Below are 20,907 nucleotides of genomic sequence, written 5' to 3' on the forward strand. Positions count from 1 at the left end.
AACCGATTTGTAGTAGTACAGGAAACAGTATGCGTGAGCGCTAACGGTAACATCGAATTGATCCCTACTAGTCATGGTTACCCGTACCATACGAGTGGCTCTATTTGAAGTTATCAGTTCCGGAAAAAAAACTGAAAGCAACTAAGCAATATGTCAACATTTTTTTTTGTGCTTATGTCGACACAGTTGAGTGAAGTTGAGTTCCATGTCGACATAAGGGCCTTACATCCTAAATTTGACAAAAGATTTTTTTCAGATTTGATTTCTTTTATTTTTTTATACCATTTGATATATAAGTAGTTTAAGCTATGGTCACACTGACTTATTTGTTACTTTTTTATTTATTATTTTTCCTATTTCCTTCCTTTTTCATTAAATATTTTATCTTCTATACATTAATCTAATATAGCGTACCATTAATAATTTGTTTTTTTTTTTTTTTTTTTCAAACACTAACAGTTAACACAAACTCTGACTTTTACTGGAACGGTAAATAATTTTTTAATGTTTATTAGTTTTCCACATATTGATCGATAAATAAAAAAGGTCTATCACAACACTATCACAGTTTTTCTGTTACATAATATTACACCTAAATAGATTCTTGTCATTTGATTGGATAATTGTGGGTCACATGATAAAAAGTAAGTGCCCTATCAATTGCTCCACATAGCGTGGTGAATTACGATTTTTTACCTAATCAATTTATACCATCACACTCATAAACATTCATCATTTGTATATTATATACAGTACTTGCGTACTATACATTTCATATGTGGCATGGTTATACAAACAGGATATCAAATACATGTTTAAAAACAATATTGAAAGCACATGGAATAAATCTTTATTGTACATGTATTTAAAATCATTATTATTATTATCATAAGTTTTTTTGTTGTTTAATCCAAAATTCAGATTCAAGATATCATGGCAAATGAGGTAGTTTTTTTTATATAATTTTTTTTTCTTACGTTTTCTTTTTTTTTCTTATGTTCAGATGATCCTTACATTTAAACTGTTTTAATTATCGAACATTTACCCTAATATAGCAACTTTTACCGTTACATATTTAATTCTTTAACTCAGGGTCTATAGACAAACTTATAGAAAAATTATTCTTGAAAACTACTTACTGAAGTTAGAATTGATGATCATTTCGTTTACCAAAGCTCTGTCTACACTATCAAAGTTTATGTGACAAAAAATGTGATGTGCCCATATATGGACATGATGATGTCATATCACTACCATAGTTGGGCATATCATTACCATATTTGGGCACATCACACTAGTTTGGTAGTGTAGACAGAGCCTCAGGCTTGTAGATGAATTCTCTTGATTTAAATTCCATGCACATCAAACTCCATACAATGTCATTTTACCCAACTCACTGACAATGGTTTGCTTGTGTAGGCAGACCCATCGTGGAAAGGATTGCTAAATTATGCATGTTTCTTGTAAAAAGACCACCTTAAAGGACATTTAAGGTCACACTTTACATTAATGTTAATTTTCTTTCTGCTGACCTTCGATCATACAAATGATACCACATAATTTGTTACACTTTCTAAAATCCTATACCTACTTTTATATTGATAAACATACTGAAATTATTTCATGTTAATCTCACATACATATACTGTCTGTCTACTTCAGTGTAGATTTTTTTCTTTTGTCTCTTTTGTTTCTTATTTTTAAGATAGCAATAGTTAAAATATGAAGGTATATTAAATTTGTGTTTAAATATCTTCTGTAAACAGGTTGATGCCAGTGTTCTTCAGCAGGTAAAAGGGGAACAAAATATTAATTTGTTGACAAAAAACAACCTCCATTTGTTTATGACTTTTTTTTTCTTCATTTTATTGCATGGTCACTGGGAGTTAGTGGGCATGAAGGTGAAAACGATGGCATAGAACAATGTATTTTCCAAAATAAAATTTTATTTATTAATTCAATTGGTTTTATATTGAATATATCTTATATTTAAATTTGTATTTATCATTCTTTGATGCATGTAAGCTTGATGATGTAAGAAATATAATACAATTTTAATTGAATGTGATACATAAAAAAAAACTACCACATAACTATTTTATTATTTTTTTATTTTATGTTTATCCTTTTTATTTTCATTTGTAATAATAATATTTTTTTGGTTTTTTTGAAGCATGTTTTATTTCATTTCACTTTTAATTTCATATTTGTTAAGACAGCATTCTCTCAACCGAAACAAACATTTAATGTTATTATTCATGGCAGTCCAAGCAGTAAATGTAAACTCTCCTAAATGCGTCATTGCAAATCTTGTATAAGAATTCCCTTTTTTAATTAAGCAGTACTGGCACATACAGTAGGTGAGCCACAGAGAGTTCCCTCACTGTAAAGAGCCCTGCCCAACAGCATGTGACCAGGGTGTTGTCTAATTACCATCACCCTAGTATTACCATGATGCTTGGGTCATATCCTATTGTAAAGTTCTGATTCTTTATACTGGTATTACATTACATTTCTTCGTTTTATTTTTCATAATCTGCATTCAGCCTCGTTTGCTGACTTTTTCTAGAACTCTTTATATTCTGATTGAGTATGCATTACACTATTTATTTTCTATGAATTGTACAGATTCTTGTAGATGATAATCATTTATCTAAAAAGTCAACAATTTAAAATTGAATAATTACCTTGAAACAAGAAATTTTAATAATAATAATATCCTGGATTTATATGGTGCCTAATGTTGTGAAACCTCTAAGCACTGAACATATTATTACCCCGGTCATTTTTTGCATCAAAGTACACGTATGGAAACATACTCCCATAATGCAGCTAGTAATCAGCACATAGTCGTGTCTTGATCTAACTGGGCAAACATAAGTAAAGTATGCCTAAGGATACAAACAATGCAGCAGATTCAAACTACGATCTCACGATTAGTAGTCCAATTTCCAACACACCGCGCCACACACGACACACACATTTTGTGATGGGTTAGTATCAAAGAACACCATAGATATATACAGTTTGTTTAATTTTGCAGACTGACAAAGTGCAGAGTCGTGATTTTGAAGGATGTCTTGCAAACATCTGGTTTGATGGTGAGGAGCTTGACCTCTGGCGACCAGAAAGCTTAGCTGGGTCAACTTCTTGTTGTCCTCGTCCTGACGTGCCAGACTTAGGAGCAGTAACCCTTATAGATGGTATCAGCTTCACTGGGTTTGGCTATTTCCAGGTGAGTCATCTAGAACTTGTAGATAATGTTTGTTCAAAGAATTATGCTTTATGTTTTTTACATAATCACAATGAAAATACAATTGTTCAATAGAAAATGTGATTTCAGCATTTTAATGTCTTAAAGCTAGTAATTTTTCTGACAACCTGCTATTTCTCAGCTGGAAGGCAGAGATTAACAAATATTAAATTACATCTCTCAGTTCAAGTCAAATTAGGAAAATCAACAAATTATATGTGAATATTATGTAGAAAAAAATATAAAATATTGATATTTTAAAAATAATATAATAGTTGCTGAACACACAAGAAGAATTCAACGTCTTCCAACAAGCACGAATGTCTATAGAATTCAGGACGTCTATCAGTGATGGTGTTGTGTTTCTCGTAACTCGCCAAGATCTCATCTCGTACATAGGCATCTTCATGGAAGCAAATAAGATTGTGTTTGAGATGAACACAGCTGGAAATACCAAGTACAAACTAACGAGTAATAGGGATTATAATAATGCGGAATGGGTTCAGGTAAGAATTCCTAGTGGTGATTGTGTTGGGTAATTTGAAAACAGGTTGATTGATTTTAAAGTGTGTTTAATAAAGAGTTTTAGAGTGATTTGAAAATATGTTGAGTGATTTTAACATGTGTTGAGTGAATTGATGGTATTGAGTAATTTTAAAATGTTTTGAGAGATTTGAAAGCATTGAGTGATTTTAACACTTGTTGAGTGATTTTATGGTATGTTGAGTGATTTTAAAATGTTTTGAGAGATTTGAAAGCATGTTGAGTGATTTTAACCTGTGTTGAGTGAATTGATGGTATTGAGTGATTTTAAAATGTTTTGAGAGATTTGAAAGCATGTTGAGTGATTTTAACCTGTGTTTAGAGATTTGAAAGCATGTTGAGTGATTTTAACCTGTGTTGAGAGATTTGAAAGCATGTTGAGTGATTTTAACCTGTGTTGAGAGATTTGATGGTATTGAGTGATTTTAAAAGGTTTTGAGAGATTTGAAAGCATGTTGAGTGATTTTAACCTGTGTGGAGTGAATTGATGTTATTGAGTGCTTTTAAAATGTTTTGAGATATTTTAAAGTATTGAGTGATTTTAACACTTGTTGAGTGATTTTATGGTATGTTGAGTGATTTTAAAATGTTTTGAGAGATTTGAAAGCATGTGGAGTGATTTTAACCTGTGTTGAGTGAATTTATGTTATTGAGTGATTTTAAAATGTTTTGAGAGATTTGAAAGCATTGAGTGATTTTAACACTTGTTGAGTGATTTGATGGTATGTTGAGTGATTTTAACCTGTGTTGAGAGATTTGAAAGTGTGTTAAGGGATTTAAAAATATGACATGAATTTAAACCATGTTGAGTGATTTTTATACAGATTGTCATGTTCGTTCGTTCGTTCGTTTTTATTTCACAATGCATCAAACTTAATATTTTTACATAATAAGTATTAAATAAAAAAATGCAAAGCCTGGAAAAGACCAAATAAGCTCAATATAGAGCTTTAAGCCTGGTTTCACCAGTACAAAATACACTAATAATTGTATCAATTACAATAGACAATAATTAAATATTAAGTAAAGTAGTAGAAATAATATTATATATATATATATATATTTTTTTTTATACACAATTACGCTACAGGACAATACAAACACAACAAGAAGACAAACGTAAAGGGTCTTGTTTCTTTTGACAGGCTGGTGCAAACATTAAAAATCTTCGATATTCTTTATATATTTTCCAGTACGTTTACATGTATTTTGTACATTATATGTTTAGGTTATCGCAGCTTATAATGCCAGCTACTACTCAATGCAAATTCGAGCTGCAAACGTAACTCAAACGCTGCTCTTCTATCAAGAGTCTCGGACGTATGCACCGTTATCTTTTCCAAATCTACGCTATTCTTCATCCAAGATAATGATTGGTTCTCCTGATCCCGCCCTGAGTTCCTCCACTGTGTAAGAAACTATTTACTTTATGAAAACTATGATTGAGTGATTTTATTTGTATCTCAAAACCTAATAGAAAGACAATTTGTCTAATGTAATTTGTAGCTATTGCATTTGTGAATTTTTCTCGGTTTGAAGTCAAACTCTTTATTTTTATATTATAATATTGTTTGTGGTGCCTCATTAGGGCCGTAGCCACCAGTACAGTTGGTAAGGTTTTAACCTGACCACTTTTTTACAGAGGCATTTGACAACACAATGGCTTGAACAGAGATTGTTCCCTTTTTTTGTGAAAACCACACACCACTTTATTTCTTGTAACTTCATCACTGCTCATGGTGTTCAAATCTCAAAATTGCTAGTTTATTAAATTATAATTTATATTGTTACCTCCGCCAAGGAGGTTATATTTTCATTTAAATATATGTTTGGATAAAATACTATAATGTGGAGTAGTCTTGAACTTTCTGATAATAATAACTGAATATTAATATAAGACTTCTATTATTTTTAACTAGGTAAAATGCTGTATTTCTTTCAATGTTATTATATATTTTTTAAATCATTAGACGTGGTCCAACTAACCTACGATTTGCTGGTTGTATGAGAAACCTTCAGTTGTCTGATGCTGGCTCATTGGTTCTCGTTCCTCGTCCGATGAATAATGAAACAGTTGCAGACTCGGAGGATGTATCGTTAGATGGTTGCTTAGAACAAGTATGCTTTGAATTCCATTTATTTGATTATTTTGACTTTTAAATCACCAGCCTAAATTTTTTTCCCCTCGGCTTAGATTTTTTTCCCCTTGGCTTAGATTTGTATCCCATAGGCTTAGACTTTTACCCTAGATGCTTAGACAGTACCTCACCGGCTTTAACTTGTACCCAACCAGCTTAGATTTTTTCCAGCGGCTTAGATTTGTATCCCATAGGCTTAGACTTTTACCCTAGATGCATAGACTTGTACTCCGGAGGCTTAGACTTGTACCCCGCAGGCCTAGACTTGTACCAAACAGGCTTAAACTTTCACCCCAGATGCATAGACTACTACACAGGCTTTGATTTGTACTCCGCAGGTCTAGACTTGTACTCCACAGGCTTAGACTTGTACCCAACAGGCTTAGACTTGTACCCAACAGGCTCAGACTTGTACCTCACAGGCTTAGATTTGTAACCCACAGGCCTAAACTTGTACCTAACAGGCTTAGACTTGTACCCAGCAGGCTTAGATTTATCCTGTAGACTTAGACTTTTTCCCCTAGAAGCGTAGACAGTACCTCACCGGCTTAGACTTGTACCTCGTCCTCTGATGTAGATGAGTCATTTTCATTATTTTTTCTTCATTATACTAATATAACTTTATAATTCTATAAGTTAAAAAAAATAATAATTTTGAGGTTAAAATTGTAAAATGGTTTGGTGTACTCAAAACAAATGATTACTCAGATTTTGAAATAGAAAAGAAGACCTTTTAATTTTGTTTTTAAATTTTTTTAGGTTGTTCCGGGTATAGGGTTTGGTGGTGATTTTGCATATGCTCAGCTTAATTTTCCAGCTGAATTAGCGCGAGTACAGCGTATTCAACTACAATTCAAATCCAGAGAGGCAAATGCAATTTTAGCATACAGCTGGGATGCTGAGAGCTTTGTAAGTATTATCTACATATTAATGTATCATTTGCACCCAATATGATAGGGGTAAAAGGGACACTTTTTTCTTCTCACAAAACAAGTTTGTAAAAAAAATGGGAAAACTTATAATTTCTTAAAATTTCAAGAAGGATTTGCTATTTAATTATATTTTAACAGTAGTACAATGTGTATAACTCAAAACTGCATTGTAGATGGAGAAGTATCCTATATATTTAAGCTTAGAGTTTGCAAATTTGTCTTTTTTCTTTTTATGTTTGTATATTTGTTGATATGGATGACATTTTTCCGAAATAAAAGGAATTGATTGATAGACATAGACATTGATATGTATACAATAATGAAACCAGAAAATAAATATAAATTGTTTTTAATTAATTAAAAATCAAACCTGAAAGCAAATTACTGACGATGTTGTTAGTATAAATCTTTTAAATTAGCAGTCTTTTTTTTTTCAGAATAAGTTAATCTACATAGCACTTTATCATGGGAACATCTTTGTTCAGTATAACATTGGTGAGGGACTGAGTGACCCGTTACAGACCACTGGTTTAAGACTAAATACTGGACAATGGCAAACAGTTATGGTTGAGTTTACAGGTTTATCGTAAGTTTTACTCTGAAATGTTGTTGTCTTACAAGAATATAAGGAACTTTACGAAACAGAATGGTTAAGGGAGGACGACGAATATCCTGTGTTCGCTAGAGCGTAAAATCATATACAGTCAACATAGCCGTATTAGTTACGCACCCTTGCACGAAGACGACGACCAGCAGTATCGCTCTCTAATCCCTCTCCTGTCTCGTGGCGTGGAGCCCTTTTGAATCGCTTGGCTCAGGTTTCCTAGCTAGGGGCCATAATTTAATGTTTCAACATTTATTTTGTTTACAGGGCAACACTTCGCATTAATGATATGCCGATCATTTTAAGCAACAGACAATTAAGTACCGATGGTATACTAATTACTGGTTCCAATAGTTACCTTTATGTTGGTGGTTTACCAAGTACTATACCAACATTGTTTGGTGGGGAGTTTCCAGTTCGTGAATCGTTAGATGGTGATATCAAAGACTTTGTAATAAATGAATTGTAAGTGTGACTTTTATAAGTAATAGCAAAGAACTTATGACACATGAATCTCCTGTTCTTCAATTTGCATTCAAAACACAGTATCGGAAGTACAGGGTTAAAAGGTCAATCTGGGTGACGCCATTTCACAGCATGCAGCAGCAGCCTTTCCAAACTAGGAAGTCAAACTATTAATTCCTATAGAGGGCTCAGTCAATTATTCTATCCCCCTTTAGTATAGCAGATCCCCTCTACAGATTTTGCCTTTCTAATTTGATGAGGTCGTTCTACTCCATGGCTCACAATGGCGGCACCCATTAGCTCTATTCTATCCTACAATGCCTTTCGAAATTGGACGAACAGGAGATTCTTGTGTTATAAGTTCTTTAGTAATAGTGCAGCTTTTGAAGATAACGCATTCAATCATACCATCAATAGGAAGCTTTTAATTTGTAACAAATATTGACCTAACCTCAGGTCAGGTCAATCTATGTGTCGTCGGTCATCTCTATCGAGAAAGCATCAAAACTGTGTTGAGGTGGGGAGAAATTTTGGTTTTGCTGTTTTTTAAAATACATCTTTGTCTTTAAACAGAATTCCAAATTTCAATGATGATCAAGTATTAATAGAACAGGATGGTGTGACACTTAGTGGAGTTTCTCCACCAGTTACTGAACTTCCACCCCTGCCATATGTCACTGAAGCTCCTCCGACAAGTATTACACTTATGCCAACATGTTCAGCACTTCCAGATGTTTTTTATGACCCTAGCACTTTAAGGTTTGGTCTACTGAGCAATAGCTACGCAACTTTTCCTTTAAGTGAAGATGCCAGGCAGCATTTCTTATCAAGGTAGAAATTTGTATATCTGTATGTTTTTGACAAATCTTTCTTGACAAGCTATCCTAAACAACACAAAATGCTTGCCCAATTTTGTAGATAAACTAACATGCGAAGGGTGAAATCAAATGAGTAACTTATACATAAAATTATATTGTTACAGATTTTTAATAACAATATATTTTCGTGCTGTATCGCCAAATGGAATACTGTTCTACGCTGCAGATAGCGCCCTCACACCTCAACAATGGATTGCACTTGTAATGCAAGATGGATATGTGGAGTTTAATATGATAAGTGATACTAGATCTGTCAATGGACTGGGAATTCGTACTAAACAAAAATATGATACTGGTGAATGGATTGAAGTAAAGGAATCTCTTTTTTTTTTTATAATATAGTGCTATGCCTTTCAATGCAACCAGGACAAATTATGCAAAAGCCTCAGTTTGATTTTCTTTATTTAAAGGGGTAAACCTTCCAGTTTGAAATTTAAAAAACTTTGAGCTTTACTGTATTTAGAATATATTCCATAAAAATATAAATTATTTTATTAGATTTAAATGTTTCATATCTGGAACATTCTTTTAAGATATTTGGCAAATTCTTATCAAGTTTAGGATCCAAAAAACTCAAGGAATTTCTGAAGCATTCAAGCTTCACTCTTGGTACATGGTTCCCATTAGAAGGGCTCCGAATTTTGTAAATTATGTACAGTGGAGAGTCGCACTGCTAAATGATCTGGGGCAACGGTATGTAGCACCTTGAATGTGAGGCAACCCACCTGATATTATTATATGTCTGCAACGCAATCAGAGGGTATTCTTGATTGGGCCAGGTCATCCCACGCATTAGTCTGATCCGATACAATTACATAGAATCTTTAATGAACAGAAGGAAACTCTTTATTTTATAACTACATTTTTCTTTCAGGTCTCGGTACTAAGAATAAACGAGTTTGTCGCAATTCTTGTAACTGAAACCAGAGACTATACAAACAATGATCAACCGTCGAATGGTGTAAATTCAAGGATTAACATTGCTACAAACTTCCATCTTGGAGGAATTAGTTCTGCCATTCTACCAAGTACATTCCCTCTTACAGTAAGTATATGAATAATTACTTTGTGTTGTAACAAATTGCATGAAGCCAAATATGAAATTTTTACCATTTATAGCCGAGTCTAATTCCATGCTAATAATATTCCCACCTACTAATTTGGGCTAATGACTTAGATTCAAGAATTTGGTAAATTCCATTGTTTATGCAATTTGAATATAATTCCATTCCTAATTTTCCTAAAATTTCATACCTATGCCCCATGGTACTATACTAGGTTTTTTAAGCAAAAAATACCTAAATTGTCAATGGGTTTTGGTTAAAATTGTCTTTTGTGAAATAATTATTGTTGTTGATTTTCCACAGAAGTGAATAACTTTATTAAAACTGCAAAATGACTTATATTTAAAGTCTGATTTTAATAATCTTTATTTTATTAAGTTTTTGGAGGACAATACCTCTTTAAATCATTAATTAAAGCAACCAATTCCAACATTTAACTTTTGAAAATGTTTTCTTTTCATTTTAAGTTTACAACTGGCTTTGACGGCTGCATAAGTCATATAATAGTCGATTCTGATGAAGTCCCTAATGCAGTTATCCTGGATTTTGAGTAAGTAATGTATCCTAACAATATGAACTAATGCACTAATGACATAAGAAAGCTTTCGATTTGGTAGCTCAACTCAACAGCAATGAAGCAAACAGCCAATTTGTGTGTGTGAGTGTCCTGTTGATCAGAAAGTTGCTGAAAACGTTTTGCCAGCATTCAGATTATCTCACATTATCGTCCATGAATATCTAAACAAACTAATGAACAGGGTGGAAATTAAAATAATGGAAGGTCTACTCTACAGTATGGTATTGTTTTATCAAATTGTATACAGTTAAACTGTATACAATTTGATTTCTTATAATGTGCTGTGCATTACTTTTCCTATTTTAACAATTGAAGATACTTTAGCACAGTCAGCCCACAGAGTGTGCCGTCTATAACTTCTCTGCTGCCAATATTATATCAGTACCATTTTTTTACATGGTCTAGTGGCTAATTGAGTGAAATCAAAATGTTTACTCTCGTAAACTAATGTAATGCTTTGTATGCATTGAATGCGAAGAATTGTTTTCCTGTTGAATAGAGCAATTAATATTTTAACTCAAATATAATATGCTCACCATGCAACTCATAAACATTAATTGTTAATTGTATAATATGTTAAATATTTTTGTTTTCTTTAACAGGAATCCGTCTCTATTCTTTGCCAATGGCGTAGCCCCTTGTTCACGCAATGATATTATGCCAGGTGCTTTCTTTAATGGCACAGGTTACTTGCAACTAGGTAAGAACAATAATCACATTAAGGACCTGTTTCTATTAATAAATCTCAAAAGAACTGTTTTCTTTTAAAAATTGCAGCTTAAAAAATCCTTCTTTAAATGATCCAGACTGAATCAATTTAGGTTTTTATAAAGCAGTATATAAAATCTGTTCTTTTTATGTAGACCCATTTCTGTTGGCAAGAAAATATTGTTCTTTCAAACCAGATATTTAACAAAAATGTGTGTGTGAGAGTGTTGATGTTCAAAATTATTGAACTTATGGTTATTTTTTGATACCATTTATCACACTATACACTATCTAATTTTAAATATATTTGCTTGTATTCAAATGAAAAGAAATTGTATATAAATATGGTTCAATCTTTTTTATTTCCAGAAAACAACTTCAGAGTTGGAAACTCACTTAGTCTTAATATGACTATCAGGACAACTGTAAGAGAATCTATTTTATTTGCCGTTTCCTCTGGTCTTGCGAATTTTGTGGCTTTGGACATCTTCGAAGGAAGAGTAAGTGAATTTGTTTTCTAAGATAGTCCAGAATATTGATAACAATATCTAGTTACCAAACTTATGTACTTAATGGTATAGTGTTCAGGTTTATTAAAATAAGCACATTTTTGTGAATAAATCTGTTGCTCTGTGCTTTGCTCTACTTTAGTTAATAATGTAAATGCATTGGGATGTATGGAACACAGCTGTGGATGAAACATACGACTTTCATCATCTCTAAAGGTGCCTTTATGTCGGCTACCACCAACAGCTCTTATTAGTATGTCTATGACAGGGGCTGTTATAAACTAGTATTGTGGGGTAAACACGTAATTCTGGTGATATGAGAAAAAGTCGCCCCAACCGAGATTCGAACCCGATTGGGTAATGAAATAGACTATATATATATATATATATATTTCTTCTGTGCATTTAAAATTGAGTATTATTAGCTTTGAAACCTAGGCTAATGTACCTTTATCTGTTTTTTTAGGTACGTGCTGTAATAAGTCATGGTAATCAGTCTCCATACATCGTGCGTTCAACTGCGTTCACAAGTGACTATGAAATATGTGATAACTTACCACATACGATCTTTCTGTCGTTTACACAACTGGGACTTCAACTTTACATTGATAAATATCCCCCAGATGTGACTTATTTTACAGCAGGTGTTCCCACTATTAACACCAACAGCCCGATATACTTTGCTGGTATTCCAGGTACTTACTGCAATGCATGTTTATCATAATCTTCAGCTATATATAGTACATGGTTGTTTTCAACAGCCTGTGTTCATCTAAGTTGTTTTTTAAAAGAAATAAATAAAGGTTGACATTGGCGGATGAAATAAGGAGGGGGTGCTGGCAGGGCCTAAAAATGTTCAAATGAAGGGCTGAGCGTAATTTGATGTCCTATCTTTTGCATTACAATTAGCGAAATTTAGGGGTTGGATCCGCCCCAGGTTGTTCTAAAGTATTTTAATTTCTCTTTTTGATATTTTTTAAAACAAATCTGACTGCAACGTTAAACTGAAAATGAAGCCTAACTGGCTCATTATTTAGCTGGGTTGCAACTCACTTATGCCCCTGAGTTTTTTTACAATCGATTAAAATCTTCGATGAAAGTTTACAACACTTACACACACACAAACCATATAAGATATTTCTCCTGGCCTAATACAGTATACCAACGTCAGAAGGTGAGGAGGCAGGGGGAGGTGGGACACTCCTAGATTTAATTATTAATAAGATGTTATTACATACAGAGACCTATAAACTCATGTTACACAGCACTTGTTTCATAAATTTTAAATAACATTTTATTCATTTATGTTTTAAATGTTTTAATATCTTAATGTCATTTTTATATATTGTAATTCAACAATGTTTACTTTGTTGCTAACAAAGAATTTGAATTTATTTATTTATTCCTAATCCTATTCATTTTTTTTTTTCATTTATCTTTTTATTAATTTTTTAAGTCAATGCAACAAAGCATTATTAAGGGGAAACTTTATTGATAATTTTCATAACTCTTTTTCAGACACTGGTTCAGTAAGTCTAGTGAGTGGTATCATCACCAACACATTTACTGGTTGTATACAGTCTATTTTACTGAATAATGTACAACGCAATCCACGAGAAAATGTCAATAGTGTTGGCATGGAAACAGGATGCCCATTTCCTCTTACTTAACATTTTATAAAATGTTGTTTAAAGCTTGTTTGCCACTTAGATGCAACACAATGATGTAAGTGAGTTGACTAATCACAGTTTGGGTGATCCATCGCGCCATGATTGATCAAATTACTCACTTGCTTACATTTTTGCGTTGCGTCCTTACGGGAACAAAGCATTATCTTTTTTTAAATTATTATTTTAATTGTTTTTATACCTTAATTTTTTTTTAATAACATTTTGGATTTAGAAAACAAATTTAATTTCATTTTTTAATGTATGAAATTGTTGTTATGCAAATGGTACTTACTTTTAAATCTATTTTTAGGTACAAATTTGGTTTAAAAAAAATTATGTCTAAAGATGTAGCATAGGTTGCAATTAATTCCTCTACTGGAAATCCGTGGCTAAAGAACAACAAAAATTATTTTTAAATATTGAAAATAAAATTAAAACTTGAAAAACTGTTCATAATGTCTTTTTTTAAATAATAACTTGTATAGTAGTTGTATATGTGCTGCAAGAGAGGTGTTGAATAGTCATACTGTAGACTTACAATTGTTAGGCATACACTTTTTTTGTTTTCTTTCATCACCCAAACCAACAATGTCAGTCTTACATTCATCTGAATGATGACTAAGCCAGGACTGTTAAAGCACCTTGACCAAGGGCTTCTCTCGTCCAGCCAATACGTCTGAGGCAGATACCAGATGCAGGGGCTGCCATAAGAGTCAACAGTGCTGATTTCAAATGCCAAATTTTTTCAAATTTCAAACGGGACCCCAGCTTCATATACAGCACCGGTATTCTTAGATGGTCTCCTATGCAAGCTCTAACCGGACCCACCGTTGCTTAACTTCGGTGATCTGACGAGAACCGGTGTTTCAACGTGGTAAGGCTATATGAGCATAGACAATGTTATTGCTTCAAAATCATTCACTCAGGAAACTCGCAATCAAAAATATATTGATAATTCAGACAAATAAAATAAATTTCTAAATAGAATTTTAATTGCTTTATGGAAATCAATCATTTATGAATTGCATCCAAGTCATGTGACATAATGAATTAGAAAAAAAATCAATCAATAACTCTACATGTTGACATTTTAAAAGTAAGACAATCATACCATGCAGAAATGATTTCTCCATGGTCATACCATACATTTGACAATATGTTACAAATTCATCACATTTTATTTATTAACCAAGACTTACTTTTAAAATCCATTAAAATTATTTATGAAACAAGGGTTAAATGTGGAAAGTAGAGGAATTTTGGAATATGGCTTTGATTGCACCTGTGCAATTTCTTGATCCATAAATAACTAGTGGTACAGACTACAGAAGAATTCTAAACACCTCCAACTGCAGCAAACCCTTATTCTTAAAAGCCATTTCTAACTACATTATTCCAAAATAAGTTTTATTTGAAAGAGTACACAAATATATCAATTCTATTCAATCAATATTTACTATTATTTACACTTTTGTACAATTTGAAAAAACGTTGAGATGTAACATTCATTTAAAAACATTATGTAAAATCCTCACAATGCCATTCCACAGAATTTGATTCTTATTCCAATTAATTAATATTAATTCCAATATTAATTCCAAACCCAGTCTTCTATGGCAAAACGCATTTGGTGAAATAGTATAGGTCTTCTAAATTTTTGTTTTACCTTTGATATTCCACAATACATTGCTACACATGAGAATACTTCTATTTATTCTAGTATTAACGGCTGCTTTATTTGGTAACAGTATAGTTAATAAATGAATATTTAAAAATGACATAAAATGAATATAAAAAAAAAATACTTTACAAAAATTAAGTTGTATTGACATTCAAGCTACTAGGAAAATTGATACAATAATGTTACTGAACAGTACCCACACTCTACTTCCAAATGTACAGGTCAAGAGATCTACAACATACTGTACAAATCTGTCGCTGTATTCACCAAATAACACTAAGTAAAATTCTTAAATATTTATTACTTAAGTGAAATACAGTTTTAAGTGTCCTATTTCATTTATGTGATTGGTGAAGAGATCACTGAAGCATTAAAATGTTTAAGCTGTAGACTGTCACATAAAATACGGACAGATTAAAATGTTTAAATGCAAATATGATTTTGCATTCCCATTCCCATTCTCTGAATCATGATTCTCAATATTTTATGAAATTTATGATTGTTGTTTTGCTATAAAATTGTTTTTAAATCAATTGGGTTTTTTTTATGCAACACTATATTCCATTGATATTCTCTGCACGGGTGATTTAAAGGTCCTTTCATAACCACCATTTTCTTTCTTCCAGACCTGATGACCTCTCTGGTCAACTTCTCCAAATTGGTAACCACTCGCACCTAGATTTATTGCAGGACACATTTCTCGTGCCTTTGGCAAATACTCTGCATTGTACATTGTACGGTCGTCAAACGGGTCTGAACTGACATGAGCGGTTCTGTCTGGTCCTGCAGCTTTAAGTGCAGAAACCTTTTTAGGTATATAGTGGCTCTGATAATTGGTTGACCCTTCAAATGGCACATTTGGCCTTTCGTAAGCCTTTTGATTCGGATTGCCTCGCCTTTCTCGTTTTGGATCCCACTTTAAGAAATCCTGTTTATAGCTTGTGCGTCCATCAAATGGAACATCATTTGTTTGAGCGCGTTGCGTTGGTTTCCATAATTTTCGTTCTTGGAGAGCGTGAGCAGGGAATGCAATTTTAGACGTAGTGTTGAGATCCATATTGCCTGCTGGCCGCACGTACCCATCGGGGACCTTTACGTGTGGGGGTGTTACGTCCCATTTCTTAAAATCCTGCTTGAAGGTTGTGTTATCGTCGAATGGTTGATCCGATTTTATCGGCGTCATATCTGGTTTAAAACTATTTACGACTGAAACATATTTGCCCGGATAATCACGACGGAAAGTTGTCATATCATCAAATTTGTTTGGATTCTTTGCATACAGCTGTTTTGGTCGTACGTACTTAGGTTGGGCAGGATAGGCAACATAAGCGGACTTATGCATGGTATTGTCATCAAACGGTTGATCCGATGTACGTGACTGTTCAACAGGTTTCATACTACGTGCCATCTCCGCTCTCTTAGGTTGAAAATCACGCGTAAAAGTTGAGGAGCCCTCAAATGGTGCACTTGGTGGGACATATATAGCCAGACCTCTGTCATTCTCTCGTTTTGGTAGTTTCCATCTGCGATAATCATCTAAAAAAGACGTAACCATTTATTTAATTTTAAAAATATGTTTATAATTTAAGCATATACACAATCATCATTACAACCATTGACCATAATGGCTAATGCTATGTGTGCACAAAGTAATTAATATTAACAATTATCTATTTCTAAAAAAACAGCTTTTTGAAAAAAAAGCAATCTATTTGACATACTGTCCTTAGTAAGTGTTGTTAGTTAGTGTTAGTTCATGTTAGTGTCAGTTAATGTTAGAACTGAAGCTGTACCTGTATATGTAGGTGTTCCTTTGAACTCGCCAGCTGGAGCCATCTTATGATCAGTGGCTTTAAAGCTCTTTGGCATCTCTGATCTCTTGGCAGGGTAATCTTTTGTATATGATGTCAAAGTATCTATATCACCAGGAATCGGTTGGTAAGCATCAGGAACATGCATCATGGGTTTTTCTGCTTGATGTGGTATGAAATCGGATCTGAAAAAAAAAGATACAAAGATGATAAAAATGTGATGATAAACATTGATCGTTATAAGGTATCAGTAATCAATAAATCATCTGACATAAAGATACCCAGATACATCAGATCAGACATGTATTAGGTAATTCTTTAATGATTAAATAATCGCACTGGAAAGGAAATTCAACATCATGGAATTGGGCTTACTGTATTATATGGATTGGATTATAAGGAGTCGGGATCATACCTAGAGCAGTATATTTAAAAACAAGATTTCAAGACCAAACACAATGTACATATTTCTAAATGAATAGAAATGTTTAGTTTTTGTTCTGCCCAGACAGATAACCCAAAGCTTGTATTGTGTTTCATGTGTTACTATTCTGTACATACTCTGACCTATACAGTATACTTACTTATGAGTTGTTGAATCAGCCATTGGCTCGCCACCCTGCATCACTTCTTGTTTTGGCTTAAAATTGTCTCTTCTACCAGTAACATTATAAGCCTTGTACTTGTTATTGTATTCAGATATTTCACATGGTCCAAAAGTTTTAGGTGCTTTCGGTTGGTGAGGACATCTATGCCGCCTAAAAAGGAATTTATAAAAATAAAATAATTATCAAATAATACTGTACAGTACTACACATTATTTGCATTAAATGAAATAAGAAAGGCGTTATATACTATACACAATCTACTATGCATGCACATCAAAAGGGATAGAGCTTATTACATAATGAGATGTGCAAAGTAAATGGCTGTTCATTAACCTTTACTAAAATACTACTAATTTCTGTCCTTTGTCAGTAAGAGCCACTCAAGACATAATAGCTGTGAATGTCCTGTGATATTATTATTGTCAATGTAACAGACGACTAATTATTTGCTATAAATACTGGACACTCTCTAATTTTGTAAATCTTCTTTCAAAATGTATTCTGAAAGGAAATTTTGGCCCAGTCTAATTCTAACAGAGAATGTACTTGTCGAATGACTATATTGATAATAATAATACAGTATTATACTAATATTTGTATAAGGCAGAGGTAATAAAATGTCTTAAAATGTCATCTACAGTACAACAACAAAGTTTATTATCTTTAAAAATAATGTCTTAACCCTTACTGCAGTTGCCATGTCAACCACTAAACAATATAAAGTAGATCAATTTTTTGGTCATAATATTAACAATGTGATGACGGTCGGAAATTACAGTTACAATACTGTATACTATATATTTAATGCTCCAATGCCTCAGTACAATACAGTACGAGAGATTTTGGTAAATCATTTACACACTGCATAAATTTTCTGTCAATTATGGCTAATTTATATTTTAAACATTAAAATTCATGTTTCTATAGCAATGTATTAGTTTATTCGGTATCGATGGTTACTAAAAATATCCTTTTTAAATGATGTTTGCTTTTTAACAAATAACCTGATGCGTGAAAAACACTGGTAGATTTTCTATACAGGTGAAATGCAGAAATTCAACTTTATAACTAAATACTTATGTTTTTCAGTCAACTCTCACTATCCTGAACACCTTTGGACTGGCCTAATATACAGTACTTTCTGATATTCCAATTTGTTTTTAATGGTAATTTCAAAAATCAAGGAAAGTCTATTTTGAGAGAATTTTCAGAGGTCGTCTTTATAAATTTTAAATATTTTACCAGAATGGTTCAAAAAGTCAAAAAGGGAGGATAATAAAAAATGTTTTAAATATAAATACTTTAAATCGCAACATGAAAAAATAATTAGAAATAAAAATTGACTACTACATTTTTTATTATCCTCCCTTTTTGACTTGTTGAACCATTCTGGTAAAATATTTAAAATGTAACTACTGTGATTGAGACATCAAAACGACAGTAGTATCAGTTACACAGTGTTGTTGATGCGAGTCCACAATTTGAAACAAAATATTGCCCAAAAACCATTTGTGAACATAGCATGAAAGTAATTTGAGTCTTTGACCATTCTGTGGTCACTATGACACAGTTACTATACTGCGTCCTGTTTAAAACTAAATTTACACTGGCACTATTGTCACAGAGAATTAAGTAAACATTGACAATGAGTAACTATGTACGTAGACTGGTAATACCTCGTAAATGGATACAGTACCGGTATTTGTTTGCTTGAAACAGAATGGGAATAGCGAAACAAGACCTTGAAAGCTTATGTGTACGAATATTAATAAGAAATAAATATTAACACAGATAATATCCAATACTAAAAAAAATTCAAGTTCACTTAAGCACGTATCTTTAAAGATGTATTGTCCCTTTGAAAAATTCCAAACAAAATAAAAAAATGAATATTTTGAAAAAAAGTGAGTCATTTTGAAGTACTGTATCATAATAGTTATTAACTTTCACCAAAAAATTTGTTCAAAAAATAACTTTGACTTCCAGTCAAATTTTTCAATCAAAACATATCTCATAAAGCAATCCGCTTATTTGGCTACTCTGTATGCATAATCATAAAACTTCCTCGCGATCTATGTGAAAACACCTTCTCAATTGTGACGAGTTGTAAACAATCCTAATTAGCATCATGCATAATGCATACTCGTGGTTTGAAATCTTTGTTTACTTTTCGTTACTTTCGACGATTTTCCAGAAGAAATGTAATCAAATTAATTTACCTGTTAATTACATAAACTTGTTGTTTTTAACTTTAATATTACTTTGATATATGGCCAATTTAAATTTAGAATATTTTGACCTTCATTTTTTTTTTTCAAGGAACAGTACATCTTTAATCACCCCAACTCATTTATTATCTTGCAGTTATCTATTTTCAATTCACCAAACATTCGTACCCAGATGATCCCCCCAACCAAATAATAATATTATTTAATCTCGATATACAGAAATTAAGGAAGCGGGACATAAGCTGAAGCTAATACCATCAAAGCAAGTAGGGCCTATCTGAAAAAAAGAATGGTTAAAATATAATATCACTGCTCATCTTAAAGGAAGATGAGCAGTGCAAAACTCTTCTTTAAACCTGTGACTCTTCTGGAGATTACTATAAAATCCACAAACCTCCATATTGCATCTCAACCACCAGCAGCAAGCTACTAAATAAAACATAAATTATAAGAAGATAGGTATAGCCTATAGTAGGCTAAAGTATAGGCCTAGACTATGCCCTAAGCAAAGTAAAGCTTTGCTGCTGTTGTGTATTGTTTCATTCAGAGTTGGTTACATGTGTTGATGCCCAGGCCTAAACAATTAATGTGGTGGTTTAATACAGTAACACACTAGGGCCTACATCGGCTAGTAGGATGTCATAGTAGCCTACTAGCTAGGCCTAGTTACTTACCCACAAGTGCATATTTCACAAATACACTGTCGCCCCATCTTGGTTGCTTTTTAATTCCTACAGAACACAGCTTTCTTGGTAAAATAATTGGATTACGATACAACTTTTTATTGTTCACAAATTAGTCAGTTGATCACAGTAAACTAAATTCATGGAGAGAGAATCTACACCACACACACACACACACAACAGTTTGTTGCTGTGCGTTTGGTTGGCAAGACAACAACAATATCAATATGTATAAGGTAGGCGTTGCTATTGGTTTATTTAACCAATCAATTATCGCGACGATACGCGACACCATTCCTGGTAATTAAGATGAAGGTATGGCACTCAATTTGGTGTCTGTAGAAAACTATACTATAAAAAACTATTTTTTAAACAACTATAACATTATTTTTATTTAAAAAACACCAATCTAATACAATAAATTGTATGTGTGATATTAACATGTGTTTTGTTTACTAACTAGGCCTTTATAAGCATATTATAGTAATGTACTGCTAACTGTAAATAAAGACAGGGCAGGCCTTTCATAAATTATGTGTTCATGATTGTGAAATA

At 32.6% G+C, this 20,907-nt stretch overlaps 2 protein-coding genes across 4 annotated transcripts in view; one reads left to right on the forward strand and one right to left on the reverse strand.

Moving 5' to 3' along the window:
* The window catches only part of LOC140052139 (laminin subunit alpha-1-like), a 42,854-nt gene extending 28,628 nt beyond the window's left edge, over positions 1–14,226 (forward strand). Inside the window, exons 33-50 of one of the 3 annotated variants that reach the window (XM_072097563.1) lie at positions 460–489; positions 922–945; positions 1,767–1,790; positions 3,044–3,235; positions 3,529–3,759; positions 5,025–5,206; positions 5,767–5,914; positions 6,694–6,843; positions 7,304–7,452; positions 7,738–7,935; positions 8,509–8,766; positions 8,918–9,122; positions 9,688–9,858; positions 10,345–10,427; positions 11,057–11,154; positions 11,532–11,662; positions 12,138–12,366; positions 13,190–14,226. In XM_072097563.1, the coding sequence (XP_071953664.1) occupies positions 460–489; positions 922–945; positions 1,767–1,790; positions 3,044–3,235; positions 3,529–3,759; positions 5,025–5,206; positions 5,767–5,914; positions 6,694–6,843; positions 7,304–7,452; positions 7,738–7,935; positions 8,509–8,766; positions 8,918–9,122; positions 9,688–9,858; positions 10,345–10,427; positions 11,057–11,154; positions 11,532–11,662; positions 12,138–12,366; positions 13,190–13,341 (2,655 nt within the window). In that variant the 3' untranslated portion in view covers positions 13,342–14,226. The remainder of the gene's footprint in view (positions 1–459; positions 490–921; positions 946–1,766; positions 1,791–3,043; positions 3,236–3,528; positions 3,760–5,024; positions 5,207–5,766; positions 5,915–6,693; positions 6,844–7,303; positions 7,453–7,737; positions 7,936–8,508; positions 8,767–8,917; positions 9,123–9,687; positions 9,859–10,344; positions 10,428–11,056; positions 11,155–11,531; positions 11,663–12,137; positions 12,367–13,189) is intronic. The other 2 variants (XM_072097564.1, XM_072097565.1) reach the window with 2 other exon arrangements.
* Positions 14,227–14,318: 92 nt separating this feature from the next.
* On the reverse strand, positions 14,319–20,533 carry LOC140052141 (stabilizer of axonemal microtubules 1-like). Its single transcript, XM_072097566.1, has 4 exons — positions 20,344–20,533; positions 17,418–17,591; positions 16,816–17,018; positions 14,319–16,558 (listed from the first exon to the last, which is right to left on the reverse strand). Exons 1-4 carry the CDS (start codon positions 20,379–20,381, stop codon positions 15,567–15,569), a joined length of 1,407 nt encoding a protein of 468 aa, XP_071953667.1. The 5' UTR covers positions 20,382–20,533; the 3' UTR covers positions 14,319–15,566.
* Between the last annotated feature and the right edge of the window lie 374 nt (positions 20,534–20,907).

Source organism: Antedon mediterranea, chromosome 6, assembly GCF_964355755.1.
Source record: "Antedon mediterranea chromosome 6, ecAntMedi1.1, whole genome shotgun sequence".
In the NCBI taxonomy this organism is placed as follows: domain Eukaryota; kingdom Metazoa; phylum Echinodermata; class Crinoidea; order Comatulida; family Antedonidae; genus Antedon; species Antedon mediterranea.